At 38.4% G+C, this 19,692-nt stretch overlaps 1 protein-coding gene across 1 annotated transcript in view; it reads left to right on the top strand.

Moving 5' to 3' along the window:
• The first annotated feature begins 1,015 nt into the window (after positions 1-1,015).
• LOC116593624 overlaps positions 1,016-19,692 on the top strand; it is a 152,341-nt gene continuing 133,664 nt past the window's right edge. The window contains exon 1 of the mRNA XM_032347893.1: positions 1,016-1,609. Coding sequence (XP_032203784.1) covers positions 1,196-1,609 — 414 coding nt within the window. The 5' untranslated portion in view covers positions 1,016-1,195. The remainder of the gene's footprint in view (positions 1,610-19,692) is intronic.

The following is a 19,692-nucleotide window of genomic DNA, read 5'->3' as shown; positions in this document are numbered from 1 at the left end:
TTTCTATCTCTGTAAAATAGGGGATTAGTGCTATGATATCTACCACCTGTTTGGTCTTAAGAGCACATCTTGACATTAAATTAAAAGAGAGGGGAAAATGAATAAATGGGAATGGGAAATATACCCTGAAGCCTTGACCTGAAAGTCACTATTAATGGTAAAACCATTACAGTATTATCTTTCTCTAACATTTCTAGCAGTTGCTTGGCTAAGGAAAAATCTCAGTTTTGAGCATATTCTTATAATTATTATTTTTCACCATTCACATATTGATGTGTTGAAAGTAAAAGATTTATGTTCAAGGGGGGTTTATTTTTCAAAATTAAGTAATACACACAGTAAAGGAATAGATCATACATTCACACATACATACTTGCATTAATTGCTCATTTTAGCTAATTTTTTTTGTTGTTGTTTTGGTGTTGTTGAAAATTAATCATGGACTTAACATGAGTAGTGAAAAGGCAAACTAACAAAGACTCAATTATAATTACCAAAAGGAGGAATATGGATCCCGAAGCCAGGAAGCTTCTTTGAGGAAGATTCAAGAAAGATCCAGAAAAGTCCCTGTGACATCAAACCCAAACATGGATCTCTCCAGACAAAAGATTCAAATCTACCTCCTATTTTAATAATGAAACAGCTGCCAGGGTCAAGGACCCTCTAGAGGTCCTCGATCATGATGGGTAACTGGGTGGTGTTTGTTTTGTTTGGGAGAATAAATATTTGAAGGGGGTAACCAAAGAAGGTTATGCTGCTGTTATGATGTTATTGATACACAGGCTGACGCTATTATGGCGGACGCTATCAGACTACATTATCTTTATGCCTTCAAGGTAACCTGAAGCAACTGTCTTTTGACTTGGCACTGCCTAACACTGAAGCGTCTGCCCTGCCTGGGGACTGTAACCCAAGCCAACACATGCCTCACAGACAGCTTTCTTTAGCCACTGACAGCATAGAGGAATGAAGAGCGTGAAATTGCCCTGGGACAGACGCTTCCCGGAGGGGAATTGGGTGCTAAGTTTCTCTAAGAGAGGGTGGCATTGCCATCTCCTAATCTTCTATTTAAGGGTAACCACTAGAAAGTCGTTCTTTTCAGGAAAGGAAATAGTTACTGTAAGGAAACTGGAGGTGATCGAACCCCTGGAAAAGTTTCCCCCACTTTGAACTTGGCAATGTTTCACTGCAGGTCATGTCCACATGGAAAGCAAGGCTCACCAAAAGACTGAAATCTCCATCTAGAAGGATGCATCCTTTTCCATGCTCAGCTCTGCTTGCTTGTTTTGGGAATACAAGGGAGAATGCACCCTTTGATCAGCCCAGCACAGCTGATACTCATTCCACCATCTACGTTCAGCCCATGGCCAAAGCAGAGAGGCACTCATGTCACTCGAAAGGGGAAGAAGGAACTCCAGAGAAGAGGGAAGATTCCGGCATCTGTTCAGAGAAAAATGGCAGTGCAAATCTGAATTCAAGCAACCACACTTCCAATCAGCCTGCTGAGACCACTGAGGATTCACCTGGGTCACTAGAAGGTAAATTGGACTGTGAAGCAGTTACTTTCCAGACTTCTATCCCCAGACCATCAATTATTGAAATGCCAACGGTGAGTTTTCCTAATGCTGTTATAGAAGGAATGGGGTCAGAGGAGAGTTTTGATCATTCAGTGGATGCCTTCAGGAAACAAACTTGTTTAATTTTTTTTTTAAGATTTTTTTTTTTTTTTAGATTTTATTTATTTATTTGACAGACAGAGATCACAAGTAGGCAGAGAGGCAGGCAGAGAGAGAGAGGAAGGGAAGCAGGCTCCCTGCTGAGCAGAAAGCCCGATGAGGGGCTCGATCCCAGGACCCTGGGATCATGACCTGAGCTGAAGGCTCAGGCTTTAGCCCACTGAGCCACCCAGGCGCCCCAATATTTTTAGAGAATAAGACTTTGAGAGGAACTCTAACTAGTGAGAGGCAGTGTGTAAAGCCTTTTACATTCTCATAAGGTTCTCAAAGGATAGAGAAGGAGGCAATGAGAATAAGCACTGGGGCTTTAGCAATTGCCCAAACTGGCCTTTCATTAACTGTCCATGGTTTTCAGAGTAAATGTGTCTGAATAAAAGATTAGGGGTAAGATTGCCTGGGAAGGTTTTTTTTTTTTTTTAAACTGGTACATGAATTTATTTATATGAAAATCCACAATATGAAAGATTAGATTATAGAATTAAGAGACTGCCCCTACTTAAAATAAACCATGTGGAATAATAGCAGTTTGGGAAAACTTGGAAATGATGATCATTTTATGCATAGCACTAAAGAAAGGAACTGACCTGTAAAACTATTAATAATGTGGCTGTTCCTGTGATAGTTTCCCAACTTAGAGACAGGAGAAGGAAGTTACTTAAAAAAAAAAAAAAAAGTGTTGCTGCTCTCCAAAGGCATCATCTTGAGTTATTTATTTATTTAATCTGTTATTTATTTAATCTGTCTTCTTGTTGGAGACATTACTGAATTTTAATTGTTGACTATTCTGATTAGATTGGTCTACACAGCCATGTCAAAGTTCTTGGTAATCTCAAGAGGCAAGGTTTCTTGAATTTTGTTTTCCAGAGATACCCTTAGAGCATTTTTTTGGTCATATTCCTGGCCAAGTAGCTTAGGACCAGACTGAAAAAATCTGAGAAGTCTTTGGGGATCCATTACCAAGATACTCTGATTTTCAAAAATCACTGTTTTCCATATAGTTTAACAAACCATATTTTGTCTGGCTTGCTCACCATGAGGCCTCATTGGCATTGAAATCTATAAAACAGTGAATATAAGGTTAACATACATTTTTTAAAAATAGTTTCTACAGGCTTATCTTAAATTACTGAATCTTAGCTCTATTGTCTACAACTTTCTGTTCTGAGATTGGATAGAAGATTTCACTAAGCCCCCTGTTATAGCAAGAACTATAATGGTTTTGTTTTTTCCCCCTAACATCACTAAATCAAAACTTAAAACAAAGAAACAAAAGCAAAATCATGTATTGTTCAATTTTCAGTTTAAATCCATATCCAGATTAAGATATTTTTAGCAGGGGCACCTGGGTGGCTCACTTGGTTGAGCAGCTGCCTTTGGCTCAGGTCATGATCCCAGGGTCCTGAGATCGAGTCCCACATCAGGCTTCCTGCTCAGTGGACAGCCTGCTTCTCCCTCTACCACTGCCTGCTGCTCTGCCTAGTTGTGCTCTCTATCTCTCTGTCAAATAAATAAATAAATAAAATATTTTTTAAAAAAGATATTTTTAGCGGTACTATAGTTAACTGAGTGAACATCATGGCCAAGTTTTTATCTGTTGCATGTTAAAGGAACCAATGATTTATTGGTTTGATGAACTGGAAGATTCTGTTGGGTAGAGATTCCAACAACCCAGCACCCCCACCATATATTGCTAAATATGGCAACAAACACCAGGAAGATTTTATCTTCCTGTTTTAGTTGCATATTTGATACAGAGGCTCAAAGTAAATATGCATATTCATACATAACCAGTTAAACACAGTGGGTAACATCCATATTTATTGTCCACTTGTATAAGCAAAGTCACAGATAGACTACAGATGCGAGGCAGGGCTTATGATGGAATCAACACCAATGCAAGATTAAATATAAGGATCCCAAAGAAGACACACAAAAGACAGTTCAGAGGAGGTTGGAAAGGCACATTGCAGTGGAGGTGGAATTTGAGATTGGTTTAGAAGGAGGGTTAGGATTTTTAAAGGCAGAGATGAAGGGGAGGACATTGCAATAAAAGAAATTGTATGAACAAAACCATGGATGTGGGGGAATGTGGCATAGGGGTAAGTACATCAGATTGGCTAAGATGAAGAAATACCTGGAAAGGTTGATGGAAGCCAAAAATGAGATGTCTTGAATACTGTGGTCAGAAGTGAACTTAGAGGGGTAGTGGGGAAGCTTTGAGAATTTTGAGCAGAGAAAGGCCATGCTTAGGGATTTCATAAAACAGGTAAAGCTTTGTAGGATGGATTAGAGTTGAGAAGACAGAGCTGGGGTCATTGTAAAGACCCTGGCCTGGGGATATCATAAAAGGAATGGTAGAAAGTTGAGGTGGAAGGGCCAAGGAGAACGAACCCCAAGGAGTACCAAATGCAGCAGTTGTATGGGTCCCAGACTGGGTGGCGAGGGAAGTGAGACCAAACTGGGAATGATGAAATGAAAACATTGTGAAACTAAGGCCAGGCTGCATGGGAGAAGTGGGCCTTGTGGGAGTGGTAAATGGGCGTCTATTGTAGTTCAAATGCAGGGAGCTAATATTTACAGAGCAATTGCCTTATGCCAGTCATTCTTTGAAGTGCTTTATAGGGACCATGGTTGTAGTGAGGTGCATATTGTTACAATTCTCTGACACTTAAAGAAGGTAACACACTTGCTAATTTTGGCCATTCTAACTGGTGTAAGGTGATATCTCAATGTGGTTTTAATTTGAATCTCCCTGAGGGCTAGTGATGATGAACATTTTTTCATGTGTCTGATAGCCATCTGTATGTCTTCATTGGAGAAGTGTCTGTTCATATCTTCTGCCCATTTTTTGATATGATTGTCTGTTTTATGTGTGTTGAGTTTGAGGAGTTCTTTATAGATCCTGGATATCAACCTTTTGTCTGTACTGTCATTTGCAAATATCTTCTCCCATTCCGTGGGTTGCCTCTTTGTTTTCTTGACTGTTTCCTTTGCTGTGCAGAAGCTTTTGATTTTGATGAAGTCCCAAAAGTTTATTTTCGCTTTTGTTTCCTTTGCCTTTGGAGACATATCTTGAAAGAAGTTGCTGTGGCTGATATCGAAGAGATTACTGCCTATGTTCTCCTCTAGGATTCTGATGGATTCCTGTCTCACGCTGAGGTCCTTTATCCATTTTGAGTTTATCTTTGTGTACGGTGTAAGAGAATGGTCGAGTTTCATTCTCCTACATATAGCGGTCCAGCTTTCCCAGCACCATTTATTGAAGAGACTATCTTTTTTCCACTGTATATTTTTTCCTGTTTTGTCGAAGATTATTTGCCCATAGAGTTGAGGGTCCATATCTGGGCTCTCTACTCTGTTCCACTGGTCTATGTGTCTGTTTTTATTCCAGTACCATGCTGTCTTGGTGATCACAACTTTGTAGTAAAGCTTGAAATCAGGTAGCGTGATGCCCCCAGTTTTATTTTTGTTTTTCAACATTTCCTTAGTGATTCGGGGTCTCTTCTGATTCCATACAAATTTTTGGATTATTTGCTCCAGCTCTTTGAAGAATACCGGTGGAATTTTGATTGGAATGGCATTAAAAGTATACATTGCTCTAGGCAGTATAGACATTTTAACAATGTTATTCTTCCGATCCAAGAGCATGGAATGGTCTTCCATCTTTTTGTGTCTTCTTCAATTTCTTTCATGAGTGTTCTGTGGTTCCTCGAATACAGATTCTTTACCTCTTTGGTTAGGTTGATTCCCAGGTATCTTATGGTTCTTGGTGCTATAGTTAATGGAATCGATTCTCTAATTTCCCTTTCTATATTTTCATTGTTAGTGTATAAGAAAGCCACTGATTTCTGTACATTGACTTTGTATCCTGCCACCTTGCTGAATTGCTGTATGAGTTCTAGTAGTTTGGGGGTGGAGTCTTTTGGGTTTTCCATATAAAGAATCATGTTATCTGCGAAGAGAGAGAGTTTGACTTCTTCATTGCCAATTTGGATACCTTTTATTTCTCTTTGTTGTCTGATTGCTGTTGCTAGGACTTCTAATACTATGTTGAACAAGAGTGGTGAAAGTGGGCATCCTTGTCGTATTCCTGATCTTAACGGGAAGGCTGCAAGCTTTTTCCCGTTGAGGATTATATTTGCTGTGGGGCTTTCATAGTTAGAATGGCCAAAATTAGCAAGACAGGAAACAACATGTGTTGGAGGGGATGTGGAGAAAGGGGAACCCTCTTACACTGTTGGTGGGAATGCAAGTTGGTGCAGCCTCTTTGGAGAACAGTGTGGAGATTCCTCAAGAAATTAAAAATAGAACTTCCCTATGACCCTGCAATTGCACTCCTGGGTATTTACCCCAAAGATACAGATGAAGTGAAAAGAAGGGTCATCTGTACCCCAATGTTTATAGCAGCAATGGCCATGGTCGCCAAACTGTGGAAAGAACCAAGATGCCCTTCAACGGACGAATGGATAAGGAAGATGTGGTCCATATACACTACGGAGTATTATGCCTCCATCAGAAAAGATGAATACCCAACTTTTGTAGCAACATGGATGGGACTGGAAGATATTATGCTGAGTGAAATAAGTCAATCAGAGAGAGTCAATTATCATATGGTTTCACTTATTGGTGGAGCACAACAAATAGCACGGGGGACATGGGGAGTTAGAGAGGAGAAGGGAGTTGGGATAAACTGGAAGGGGAGGTGAACCATGAGAGACTATGGACTCTGAAAAACAATCTGAGGGTTTTGAAGGGGCGGGGGTTGGGAGGTTGGGATACCAGGTGGTGGGTATTAGAGAGGGCATGGATTACATGGAGCACTGGTGTGGTGCAAAAATAATGAATACTGTTATGCTGAAAATAAATAAAAAATAAATTAAAAAAAAAATAAGGTAACACACTTGCCTAAGGTCACAGCAGGAGGAAGTGGTAGAGCCAGGATTGAAACTCAGCTCCTTATTATTGCTTGGGTGATGTTTAGGGATTTACAATCAAATACGCACACATGATCTCACTTGATATGCCACCAAAGTAAAATTCTGTGTGTGTATGTGTATGCATTTATATGTAAGTGTATCTATATATATAATGATTACCATTGTTATATGCTTTTTATTAATTGGCTTAACCTTTTAAAAATCTTAGATTCATGATGTACAATACTATGGAAAGGGTCACTTCCTACTTTGTATTCTGTTGATGACAAGACTTTGTTGATGACATGGTGGGACTGTTTTGAGATCTTTTGATAAAAGTGCAATGGAACTGCCCAGATTTTTCATTACCTAGTAATTTTTGTAGTGACATGTTTCCCTCAGCAGATGATGAATGGGCTTCTTTTATTATAACCTTGCCTGGAGGCAAAAGTATTTCCCCTTTAATTCACTGATTCTCATCATTTAAACTGCCGTGGTAGAAACAACAAATAATACTCTTTTTTAGAGCTTCAGAATATAACCATAGCTAAGAAATGGGGACAGGTCCCTCTATTTTTAGTTACCTGGTGTTCAGACAAGAGGGTGATTCTTTAAAATCTGTAACAACATCTGGTCTGAGAGGAAAAGCTCAAGATAGGCCAAGTGAACTAATTAAAAAAGGTGTTTGTTTGTATAAATGTATATGCACATATCTGTATTTATGAAGTGATACCAGTTAGTCTTCAACCTTTTTGTGGCCATCTCTTCCCTCTTCCAGGCCTGAAATCTAGGTAAATTAACCCTAACACTGGAACATTTTACAACTTCTGGTATCTTCTGATTGTATTTTTTTTTTTTAGTGGTCTTGTAAATGAAATGTCTAATAATTATTGGGATTGTGGAGTTAATGAAACACAGCAGTATGCTGTTTATTTTTCTGGTCAGGAGTTTTTGTGTTCTTGTGCCAGGACAGCCCTAGCCCTGAGCTTTCATTCCAATGGGAGACAGAGTAAACAGGTGGTGTCAATGCAATATGAGAAGGCTTACAGTCCCAACAATGGACACCCATAATAGCACATGGAAGAGGCTCCCATCTTAGCCTTGGGAAGACAGGGGAGGCTGAAATACAAGGAGGAGAAGGGTTTTTACCCTTTTCTTTTAAAACTGCCTTCCTAGTTGAACAGTGCTATTTTTCTCCTCACTCTCTCACCCTTCACAATGTTGGCAGTGTAAGAAAGACACAGTGGGGGTGTCTGGGTGGCTCAGTCAGTTAAGCGTCTGCCTTTGGCTCAGGTCATGATTCCAAGGTCCTGGAATTGAGTCCCACATCCGGCTCCCTGCTCAGCTGGGAATCTGCTTTTCCCCTCTCCCTCAGCCTGCCTCTCCTCCTGCTTGTGCTCTCTCTCTAATAAATAAAGAAAATCTTAAAAAAAAAAAAAAGACACATTCCACATATGTTCCCACATGAAGCAGCTGAAGACTTTAGAATAGATTAGTAGTTTCAGAGACTTTCTACGGCAGTAGTTAAGTTTTTATCCAGTTCTTACTCCAACAAGGTAGACTGTCTAACCCAGGAAGAGAAAGTAATTGTGGTATAGGAAATCGTTCCTTGGTATGTTTTTTGTTTGTTTGTTTAAGATTTATTTATTTGAGAGAAAGCAAGAGAAAGAGTGGGAGAGACTGCATGCGCAAATGTACGAGTTGGGGAGGGACAGGGGAGAAGGGAGAGAATCTGGAGCAGACTCCCGCTGAGGGTGGAGCCTGACACAGGGCTCAGTCTCAGGACACTGAGGTCATGACCTGAGTTGAAACCAAGAGTCAGTCATGCAAGTGACTGAGCCACCCAGGTGCCCCAGTCTTGGGTATTTTTAACTTAAAGTTAGTTTTGTAATAAGGAAGGGGAAACAGGGCCTATCTTGGAGTTGACAGTTGCACTGCTTTTTATAATAGACCAGGTTTTGCTAATAGAGAAGAGGTAACCAAAACTTCCCTAGAGCCCAAGCTTAGGCAGTCACTGCTTTTTAGGGTCTGAGTTACAGTAATATCATCTAGAAATGAAGTTTTGTCAGTTATCCTTCTGTAAGATGTAGTTCCTTGATACCTACACTTCAAAGATCCTGATGTATAAATCAGAATGACTGCTGGTTGTCAGCCTTGAGGACTGTCAGGGTAGGGCTTACTAAGCCATGTATTTTCTACACAGGAAAATTATCCATAAAAAGAAATGATAACCAGAAATCTGTTGGAGAGTACAGATTTAGAGGAGGAGGGGTTACATATTTTTTTAATATTTTTATTTATTTATTTTATTTATTTATTTTTTTTTATTTATTGGACAGAGAGAGAGATCACAAGTAGGCAAAGAGGCAGGCAGAGAGAGAGGAGGAAGCAGGCTCCCTGCTGAGCAGAGAACCCGATGCGGGGCTCGATCCCAGGACCCTGAGATCATGACCCGAGCCGAAGGCAGCGGCTTAACCCACTGAGCCACCCAGGCGCCCCACATATTTTTATTATAGTAAAATATATGTAACATAAAATTTACAATTTTAATTATTTTAAAATATACAGTTCGGTGGCATTAAGTATTATCCACAGCCATGTGCAACCATCACTACCATCCATCTCCAGAACTCTTTTCATCTTCTGCAACTCAGACTCTATATTCATAAAACACTGACTCCCCATTCACCATTCACCCTTCTCCTCATCTCCTGGCAACCATCATTCTACTATCTGTCTCTATAAGTTTAATTATTCTCAGTACCTTGTATAATTGGAATCAGACTTTTGTGTCCAGCTTATTTCACTTAGCATGTCCTCAAGGTTCATCCATGTGGAAACATGTGTCAACACATCCTTCCTTGTTAAAGCTGAGTAATATTCCATCATATGTATATGCTATATTCTGTTTACACATTTATCTGTCAATGGATGTTTACATCATTTCCACCTTTTGGCAACTGAGAATAATGCTGTTATGAACACGGGTTTAGGGGCGCCTGGGTGGCTCAGTGGGTTAAGCCGCTGCCTTCGGCTCAGGTCATGATCTCAGGGTCCTGGGATCGAGTCCCGCATCGGGTTCTCTGCTCCGCGGGGAGCCTGCTTCCTCCTCTCTCTCTCTCTGCCTGCCTCTCTGCCTACTTGTGATCTCTCTGTGTCAAATGAATAAATAAAATCTTTAAAAAAAAAAAAACAAAAAAAAAACACGGGTTTACAAATATCTCTTCAAGACCCTGTTTTCAATTCTTTTGAATATATACCCAGAAGTAGAATTGCTGTATCATATGGCAATTCTATCTTTAATTTTTCTAGGGACTGATATAATGTTTTCTATAGTGATTGTACCAAATACTCCCACCAGCAGTGCACAAAGCCTCCCATTTCTCCACATTCATTCTACCATTTGTTTTTAAAGTTTTGTTTATTTGTTTTGGTAATAGTCATCATAATGAGAATGAAGTGGTATCTCATTATGGTTTTGATTTTCATTTCTCTAATGATTAGTGATACTATGCTTCTTTTCATGTGCTTATTAGCTATTTGTGATTTTTGGAGAAATGACTATTCAAGGCTTTGCCTATTTTTTAAATCAACTTATTTATTTTTTGTTGTTGAATTAGTGTCCTTTGATGTACAAATATTTCAATTTTGACAAAACCCAACTTATCTATTTTTTTTCTTTTGTTGCCTGTGCTTGTGGTGTCACATTCAAAAAAATCATGCCAAATCTAATACTATTAAGTTTTTCTCTAGGTATTCTCTAAGAGTATATGTTTAGGTCTTTGATCTATTCTGAGTTAATTTTTGTATATGGTGCAAAGTGAAGGTCCAAAAGCATTCTTTTTCATATGGATATTCAATTTTCCCAACACTATTTGTTGAAAAGACTGTCCTTTCCCCTTTAAATGGTATTGGCACCCTTGTGAAAAATCATTTCACCATATACGTGAGAGTTTATTTCTGGACTCTCTCTGGACGTTTCATTGGTTTATTTGCTTGTTTTTATGTAACACACTGTTTTGATTATTGTAGCTTTGTAGTAAGTTTTGAAACTAGTAAGCCTGAAACCTCCAATTTTGTATTTCTTTTTCAAGACTGTTTTGGCTACTTGGGATTCCTTGAGATTCCATATGAATTTCGGAATAGATTTTTTTCCTATTTTTGCAAAAAAAACCCCACAACCCATCATTTGGATTTTAATAGGTATTTCAGTGAATCTTTAGATTGCTTTGGGTAGTACTCTCGACAATACTGGGTCTTCTAATCCATGAATACAGTTTATCTTTCCACTTATTTTTGTCTTCTTTAATTACTTTCAGCAATGTTTGTAGTTTTCAGTATAAAAGTCCTTTGCTATTGTTAAATTTATCTCCGATTTTGATACCATTATAAAGTTTCTTAATTTCCTTTTCAGATTACTCATTATTGGTGTATAGAAATGCAATTGTGTTTTGTGTCCTGTAATTTTGCTGAATTCATTTATTACTTATAATAGTGTGTGTGTGCCCCTGTGTGTGTGTAATCTTTATGGTTTCTACATATAAGAGTATATCATCTGTGAAAAGGGATAATTTTAATTCTTTGTTTCCAATTTGGATGCCTTTTATTTCTGTTTTTTCTCTAATTGCTATGGCTGGAACTTCCAATGTTATTCAACAATACTTAGTTGGCTAGAGGGACAAAAGTTAACATCCTTGTCTTGTTCCTGATATTAGAGGATAAACTTTTGATTCTTTCAGCATTGGGTATGATGCTACCATTGAATACAGTGTGGGCTTTTTATATATGGCCTTTATTGTGCTGAAATACTTTCTTTTTATTCCTACACTGTTGTGTATTTTTATCATGAAAGAATGTTAAATTTAGCCAGTGCTTTTTCTGCATCAATTGATATGACTGTTTTGCTTTTATTCTGTTAATTTTGTCTGATAGTGATTGATATTTTGTACATTGAACTATCCTTGCACTCCAGGAATAAATCCCTCTTGGTCATCATGTAATCTTCTTAACATGTAGTAGAATTCTGCTCACTAGGATTTTGTTGAGGGGTTTTGCATCAATAGTTATCAGGGATGTTGGTCTCTAGTTTTCTTTTTCTTTTCCTTTTTTTTTTTTTTTAAGATTTTGTTTATTTATTTGACAGAGAGAGAAAGAGCACAGGTGGCAGGCAGAGGGAGAGGAAAAAGCAGGCTCTCTGCTGAGCAGGAAGCCCGATGCAGGTCTCATTCCCAGGACCCTGGGATCATGACCTGAGCTGAAGACAGATGCTTAACTGACTGAGCCACCCAGGCACCTCCAGTCTCTAGTTTTATTTTCTTGTTATGTCTTTATGTAACTTGGTATCAGGGTAATGCTGACCACACAGAATAATTTAGGAAATGACCCCTCCTCTCCAATTAGTTTTGGAAGAGTTTGAGAAGGATTGGCATTAATTCTTTACGTGTTTGATAGAATTCACCAGTGAAACTATCTCATCCAAGCCTTTTCTTTGTTGGGATATTTTTGGTTACTGATTTAATCTTCTTACTAGTTATTGGTCTATTCAGATATCCTATTTCTTCATAATTTACTCTTGGTGAAGAAGAGCTACTTTGATAGCTTCACTGAAGTATGGTATTTATAATCATGATTACCCATTATTAAGCACTACTAATGGACTAGGCATGACGCTAAGTGCCTTATGTGGATTAGCTAATTTGATCCTTATATTTTTTTACATTGTTAGTTCCTGATAATCTCAATCATTGCAATGGCTCCTCAGTTCTCTAATATTAAAAGCCAGGTCTTGACAGGGGCCTGCATGTCCCTATACAAAGTATACCTCTCAGAAATTATCTCCTATGGTTCACACTGATGGGGAAACTGAGACTCAGTGGAGGGAAGCATCTGAATAATTTCCATTCTAAAGGTAACCATTTCAGCAGACTAGGAAGCTCAATTCAACCACTCAAAACATGATTTCCTTGGACAGTGCAGAACTCAGCTACCAATAACTAAATACCTGCTTATTCTGCTCTCCTTGTCTAGGCTCCATGCCCATCCTTCCTCTTTTTTTGGCACAGTCTTTGTCAAGACCTGGAATGGTTAAATTAACCGGGTTTCAGCTTCCTTGGTTGGAATCATATTGCAGTCATGTTCTGTTGGAGCTACATCAAAGCCATATTAATTGGAATTTGGTGTTGGAGAGACTCCTGAATACCTATTAATAGAAAAGCACTTGGAGGTATGTGCCCCTATAGGCAACTGATCTCATTCAACAAATTTATTTTTATTTTCAATGTCTTAAAGTTGTCTTGAAGTTGAGCCTCGAGAGTACCATCTGTACTGCTTAGAAGCATATTGTAAACTTGTGTATAAACATCTATCACCCTTCATCTCACTCTGAACTCTGCATCCCCCTTATATAAGCATTATAGAGAGCAGCTCTGCTAGGCTGAATTTCCACTTTCTGTTACAAACCAGTTTTCCTGCACTTCTTTAGAATTAAATATTTCCTTCCTTTTCTTATGGGCCTAAACAAAAGACAACAGGATTTTAGGCTACTTATTAAAAAAAATCCTATCAAGGAAGATTTCTTCTAGACAGATGATTTGATATAAAAATGTTTTTAATAGAAAACAACTTATAAATCCATGGATATATTAGTTTTCTAGAGTCCCTTCATGCTCCCTACCTCCCAACAAGGGGGATATGAGCTGGTGGGAATCCCATCCCATTACTTTTAAGCCTTGACAATTTCTTATGCTAGGCTTCTACTTTCAAAAGATGTTAAACATAGTGGCATGAGAGTGAATGATATACCCAGTGTACTTAGGAATTTTCCAGTCCAGATATTCAGTTGCATCCCAACTGGAAAAGAGATAGCTTCCTGGCTTCTCTGAGAATGAAATAAAATAAATCATCCTCATAAAGCCATGCAAATTTACATTGGACAGCTTTGACTACTGGAGACTATCCATAAAAGACTACAGAGGAGGAAAAATGCAAAGTTTTCAGAAAATTGGCATATATATTCCAAGCTAAGAAATAAAAGTTGAGTGTATAATTTCATGAAATTTTAAAGCATAATTTTTCAAGAGAGGTTACTCTGGCATTAACAATTCAGATAAGAATAATAAATATTATCTAAGTAGCTGTTGATATGTTGGAAAGAGAGAAGTACAAAAGGAAGAAATCAGCCCATTTTTGAACGCATCTATTTCTAGCCCATCAGAGAAAATCTGGCAATCTGCCCATGACCTAGTTGATCCTTTGCCCTCATTTTCACAGGTGGTTAATAAAAGAGCAGGGTTTACTTTGTTCATAGTCAGTGACCTGAAGTGTCTAACCAAAGAGCACCAAGAAGATAACAATCCACTGAGCAGACCCATTTCCCCCAAATTCCTGCGTCTGTAGAGTTGGAATTTCCATTCTGTTCACTATATAACAAACAGTTGTACTTCAGTTTAAAAATTCCACTGTTCTATTCACTGGATATGCTGGAAACAAATTTCTTATGTTCTAGGACTCACAGGGGCTGGTTGAATGAATATGCTATATTAATCATGGTAAGTTAGAGGGTTTTTTTCCCCCAGCCAAGGGCAAGTGTTAACCTGATTTGAATTGCCTTTAGTTTAACACTCACAGTTCTTCCTTTCCAAAGAAAATAGAGCTCATTAATGCTTTTTCTTTATTTTATTTTTTTATTAAGATACCCTAAAAAAAGATTTTATCTATTTATTTGATGAGAGAGAGACAGCAAGAGAGGGAACACAAGCAGGGTAGTGGGAGAGGGAGAAGCAGGCTTCCCACTGAGGAGGGAGCTCAATGCAGGCCTTGAACCCAGGACCCTGGGATCATGACTCAGGCTGAAGACAAACGCTTAACAACTGAGCCCCCTGGTACCCCAGAACTTTTTCTGATATAAGGCTGACACACTTGGTTTTGTAAATCTGTACCAGGAGAGGTGAGAGTTTGGAAATTTGGGAAATTAGAGGAAGGCAGAGTCTCCATAAAGGGCACAGGACTGCTATGGGAAGTTATCTATGATTTTGTTGTGGGAAGCTGGTTTGTAGGTATCTGGTGCTCAGTTAAACAGAAAATGACAACTCAGGCAACTGTTAGAATGTAAATACATTGGCATAATTTGGTTGTCCACAGTAAAAGAGAAACTTCCCCTCAAATAGGCCACCTGCATGAGGAGAATCAGTTTCTGTAACTCAAAACACCGAATCTCAAAATGATATGCCATACACTATTTATTACTAATGGTAATTAATGTACTGCAATTTGCAAAGTGTAAGCTGACTTTGAAAATTTTATTTTTTTCCATAAAACAATGCATAGTCCTATAAAAATTCAGATATGATATACATACATTGTAACTAGAGATAATTCAAAGTTATCTCATTTCTAAAAAAAATCACCCATATATGTTCAAGTAATCTTCACCAAAGGCAGCAAGAAATACACAATGGCTAAAATGCTCTCAAACAGCACCATATGATACAGAGAAATCATTCATGAAATGATTTCAATCAATGTCAATCAGTGTGATAGACTTCATTGTTATCTTATTTTAAGAAATTGCTACATGCACCCCACTCCAATTAGCTGCCATTAGCACCGAGGCAAGACCATCCAAAAGCAAAAAGATTATGACATGATGAAAGCTCAGATGATGGTTAACTTTTTTTAGTAATATGGTATTTTTTAATGAAAGTATACACATTGGTTTTGTTAGACATAATGCCATTGGGCACTTCAAATAGACTATAGTGTAGTGTAAACATAACTTTTATATGCACTGGGAAATGAAAAATTCACTTGATTCATTTTATTGTGATATTTGCTCTATTGCAGTAGTCTGGAACTGACAAAGTATACCTGTACATAAAACTAAAAAGCTTCTGCATAGCAAAGGAAACACTCAAGAAGGTTAAGAGGCAACCTACAGACTGGGAGGAAATATTTGCAAACCATGTGTCTGATAAGGGGCTAATACCCAAAATACATAAGGAACTCAGACAAATCAATAGCAAAAACTAAATGACCCAATTAAAAGATGGGCAAATACCCTGTAAAAACATTTTTCCAAAGAAGATATAAAAAAAAAAAAAATCTGTTACTGGAAAAAAAAAAAAAAACGGCCAATGGTTATAGAAAAGATGTTCAATATTACTAATCATCAAGGAAATACAAATAAAAACTACAATGACATATCACTTCACATCTGTTAGGATGGCTATTATCAAAAAGCTGGAAGATAAGTGTTGGAAGGGATGTGGAGAAAAGGTAACACAACTTACACACTGTTGATGCGAATGTCGATTGGTACACGTTAGGAAAAGCAGTATAGTTTCTCAGAAAATTAAAAGAGAACTATTATATAATCCATATAATCTTACTTCTAGGTACATATCCAAAGGAAGTAAAATTACTTTCTTGAAGAGATATTTGCACTCTAGTGTTCACTGTGGCCTTATTCATAGTAGACAAGACATGGAAACAATCTTAAGTGTCTTTAAGTGGATAAATGGACAAATAAAATGTGATTGCACACACACATACACACACTGGAATATAACACAATGGAATCCTGTCATTTGTGATAACATGCATAAACCTGGAGGACATACATTAAGTGAAATAAGCTAGATACAGATAACCAAATACTGTATGATCTCACTATATGTGAAAGCTAAAAAAGTTGCCCTCATAGTAACAAAGTGGTTGTTGTCAAAGGCTGGGGATGGCGGGAAAAGGTAGATATTGGTCAGAGGGTGCAAACTTTCAGTTATAAAATGAATAATTCTGGAGATCTAATGAATAGTATGGTGACTACCGTTAATAACAACATATTGTATACCTGAACTTTGCTAAGAGACTAGATCTTAAGTATTCTTACCACAAAAAAAGAGGTAATGATGTGAGATATAGGATATGTTAATTAGGTAATCATTTCACAATATATACATATAACAAAACAGCACATTTTATACCTGAAAGATGCACAATTTTTATTTGTCAATCATTCTTCAGTATAGCTGGAAAACATCACTCTCACTGATCTGCTTTCTGGTATAATAATTCAAGGGGAAAGGAAGGAGGTGTTAGATCTGGGCAGTTGCTGGCCATCAGGCAGTGCTGATTGTAAATAGAGGGTGTGAGAAAACCACGCCGTAGAAGCTGGATAAAGGGCGTGTGGGATGCTATTTAAGGAAGCTCTTGAAGGGGGGAATCCACGCATATACCCTGGACCAGTAAGAAGTCCTATTCTTATCTGAGAATTGTTTTCCTTTCCATCCTTATCTGAGAATCTGACTGAGCTGGGTGTTTCAGGAGACACACGCAGGAAACAGTGATAGAGGAAAAAGACCCCTTGATTAGACTCTGGTACATAGTGAGGCAGTGGTTCTTCCAGAAGCCTCTCATTCTCAGGTCCTTTCCTAGGATCAGGAGGTCTGTCTGCAGGAAAAGATTTTTCCTTTGACTTTCTGCCAGGACTCGTCTGATCTGGATGCATAATACTTGGGTCTCTAGGAAGAAGTAACTTGGTATAGTGGTGTTGCAAATTATCCTGAGCTATTTTTACCACTCAAAATTGTCCAGTAAAGGGGCACCTGGGTGGCTCAGTGGTTTAAAGCCTCTGCCTCTGCTTGGGCATGATCCCAGGGTCCTGGGATTGAGGCCCACATCAGGCTCTCTGCTCAGCAGGGAGCCTGCTTCCCCCCACCCCGCCTGCCTCTCTGCCTACTTGGACGTCTGTCTGTCAAATAAATAAATAAAATATTTTTTAAAATGTTAAAAAATTTGTCCAGTAAACATTGGTATCCTCCAACTTTAAGAGGCAGGTGGGGGCTATATGTGTACCCACTCACAACTTGCTCCCCAGTGATATGTTGCAACAAAGAAAGCCTCACATGAATTCTGCCACAGGTACAAATATTTGTTAGCAAGCAGGCCAAAAGAGGGCTTATTCGCTGATCCTATATGCTGAAAGAAGTTCCTCAGCTTCTGTCCTTTGACATAGTAGCCCCTTGCATGAATAAAATAATGTTTAGGAATGCAACAATATTCTAATGGCGAAACCAAAAAACCTTCTATTCAGACGGGATGAAGGAGCACTCTGCTAATGAGAGTCTAGGACTCAATGGAGTTCAAGACCCAGGATGCTATTATAAAGGAGTTGGATTTTGCCACATTCTTATATTTCATTTTGCAAAGGCAAAAATGCAGAACAGTTACATACCTTGAATACCATTCATTTCTCAAGTGAAAAATGATTTCCAAAATCTCTTATCCTACTTAGTGGGTCCTCTTATTCAGATTTAGCTAATCTCATTTGAAGTAAATTTGGTGTAGCTGCCTCTGAATACAGACTCCTGATTGGAGTCCTTAAAATACTAACCACCTCGAAGCATCAACTCCAAAACTTGATTTGCTCTCAAGAAAGAACAAGGAAAAATATTCTCAGATTTGGCCTTTGGACATTGCTGGATGTGGATGTGATGCTTGGTGCTGTAACCATCTTGGGAGCAGGGAAGGACAAACCTATAAATAAAAGCAAATAATCTAGAGATGGCAGAGCAGGAAGGCAAGAAAGCATCTGGGTTCTTGAGGATGCCATGGAGTTACTCCAAGTGCAGCTAACTATAGGTACTACGGTGAGGGTATACTCAAAGTGTTTATGCTGAGGTTATTTTAAAATAATAGCAAACTGTTTCAATAAAGGTGATCAGACCTATCTACCCCCAGGAAATCTCCAGGTGGACTGACAGTCTTCTCAAATTCAATCTGTGCAAAAATGAACTATCTTTCCCCCTAAACCTCCTCTACATATTGCTTAGGATGCTTATACCTGCAAGGGATGAAAACCCTACTTAAATTTAGACAGTATGGAAATGTATTATTTCACTTAAAAACAAGCCCCAAGGTAGGGTGACATCAGGGTTGATTGATTCAGCAATTCAATGAAGCCATCAAGCATCCAGATTCTTCCATCTCTCTGCTCAGCCATCCATAATATTGGTTTCACCCTACAAGTGATTTCTTTTGTGGTTATAAAATGACTACCAGTAGCAGCTTAGATCATGTGGTTTCTCCCTCCCACCATAACCCTCCACACACTTTGGACATTTCCTGCTCATTCATTTACTGCTCTGTCCTCTTCTCTGTCCCTCTTCTCTGACACCATCCCCAACACCCTGTTGCAGGTTGGCACCCTGTCTGGGGCTAGCCTGGCACTCAGTGTTTACCTCAATTAAAGCACTTCTTAAACTGTACCATGTTTACGTGTCTGATTCTCCACTAGACTGTGAAGACATGAGGGCAGGGGCTGTATCTTCTTTTCTTTTTATCTATTATGGGTAGCCCCTAGAACAGCACTTATTACATAAAAGATGAATAAATAAAATCAAAACTAGGAGAGAGGTTTATGTTACATGAGTTCATCATATGCCTTCATCATGAGAACTTTGTTTAGTATTGCCAATATATTTGTGATCCAATTATCATTTTAGAAACTGGTAGAAATTATTTAAGACTACATCAGGGAGTAGGGTCCATGATAATGTTTCCCCTTGAAGAATGAGCTCTTTATTACTCAGGTTTGAGACAAAAGATCCAGACAAATTTATTTTGAGGTAAATATGGCCAGAGGAAGTTTCCTTTCAACTGTCCTTGTAGTCCATTTTTTGGACCTTTCAGTAAATTTCCCACATGGCAAAGAATGAGCCACTTTATGCTTCCGTTTTCCTACTTGCACAATGAGGATAATGAGAGCTTTTATGATTCCAGTAGTAGATTGGAAAGAACTTTAAGCATCACAGGAGAAAATATAGGATAGTAACAACACAAAAAATGATACCATTAAAATGGTAGCAGAGGAGAACAAAGGGATACATTCACGTCACTACTCTGTGTGACTTTAATAGCATGTGGAGAAGTATATAGATAATACTGTTCACATTAATAAGACACCAAACTCTAATAAAGACATTGCTAAGAATGGCCTAAATTTTTTTGCCCTAGGTGTGGCTTTACAATGTTTTTGGCTAAAA

Source organism: Mustela erminea, chromosome 6 (genome assembly GCF_009829155.1).
Source record: "Mustela erminea isolate mMusErm1 chromosome 6, mMusErm1.Pri, whole genome shotgun sequence".
Taxonomy (NCBI): Eukaryota; Metazoa; Chordata; class Mammalia; order Carnivora; family Mustelidae; genus Mustela; species Mustela erminea.
The sequence above is the reverse complement of the archived record's forward strand: the minus strand, read 5'-3'. Positions and strand labels throughout refer to the sequence as shown.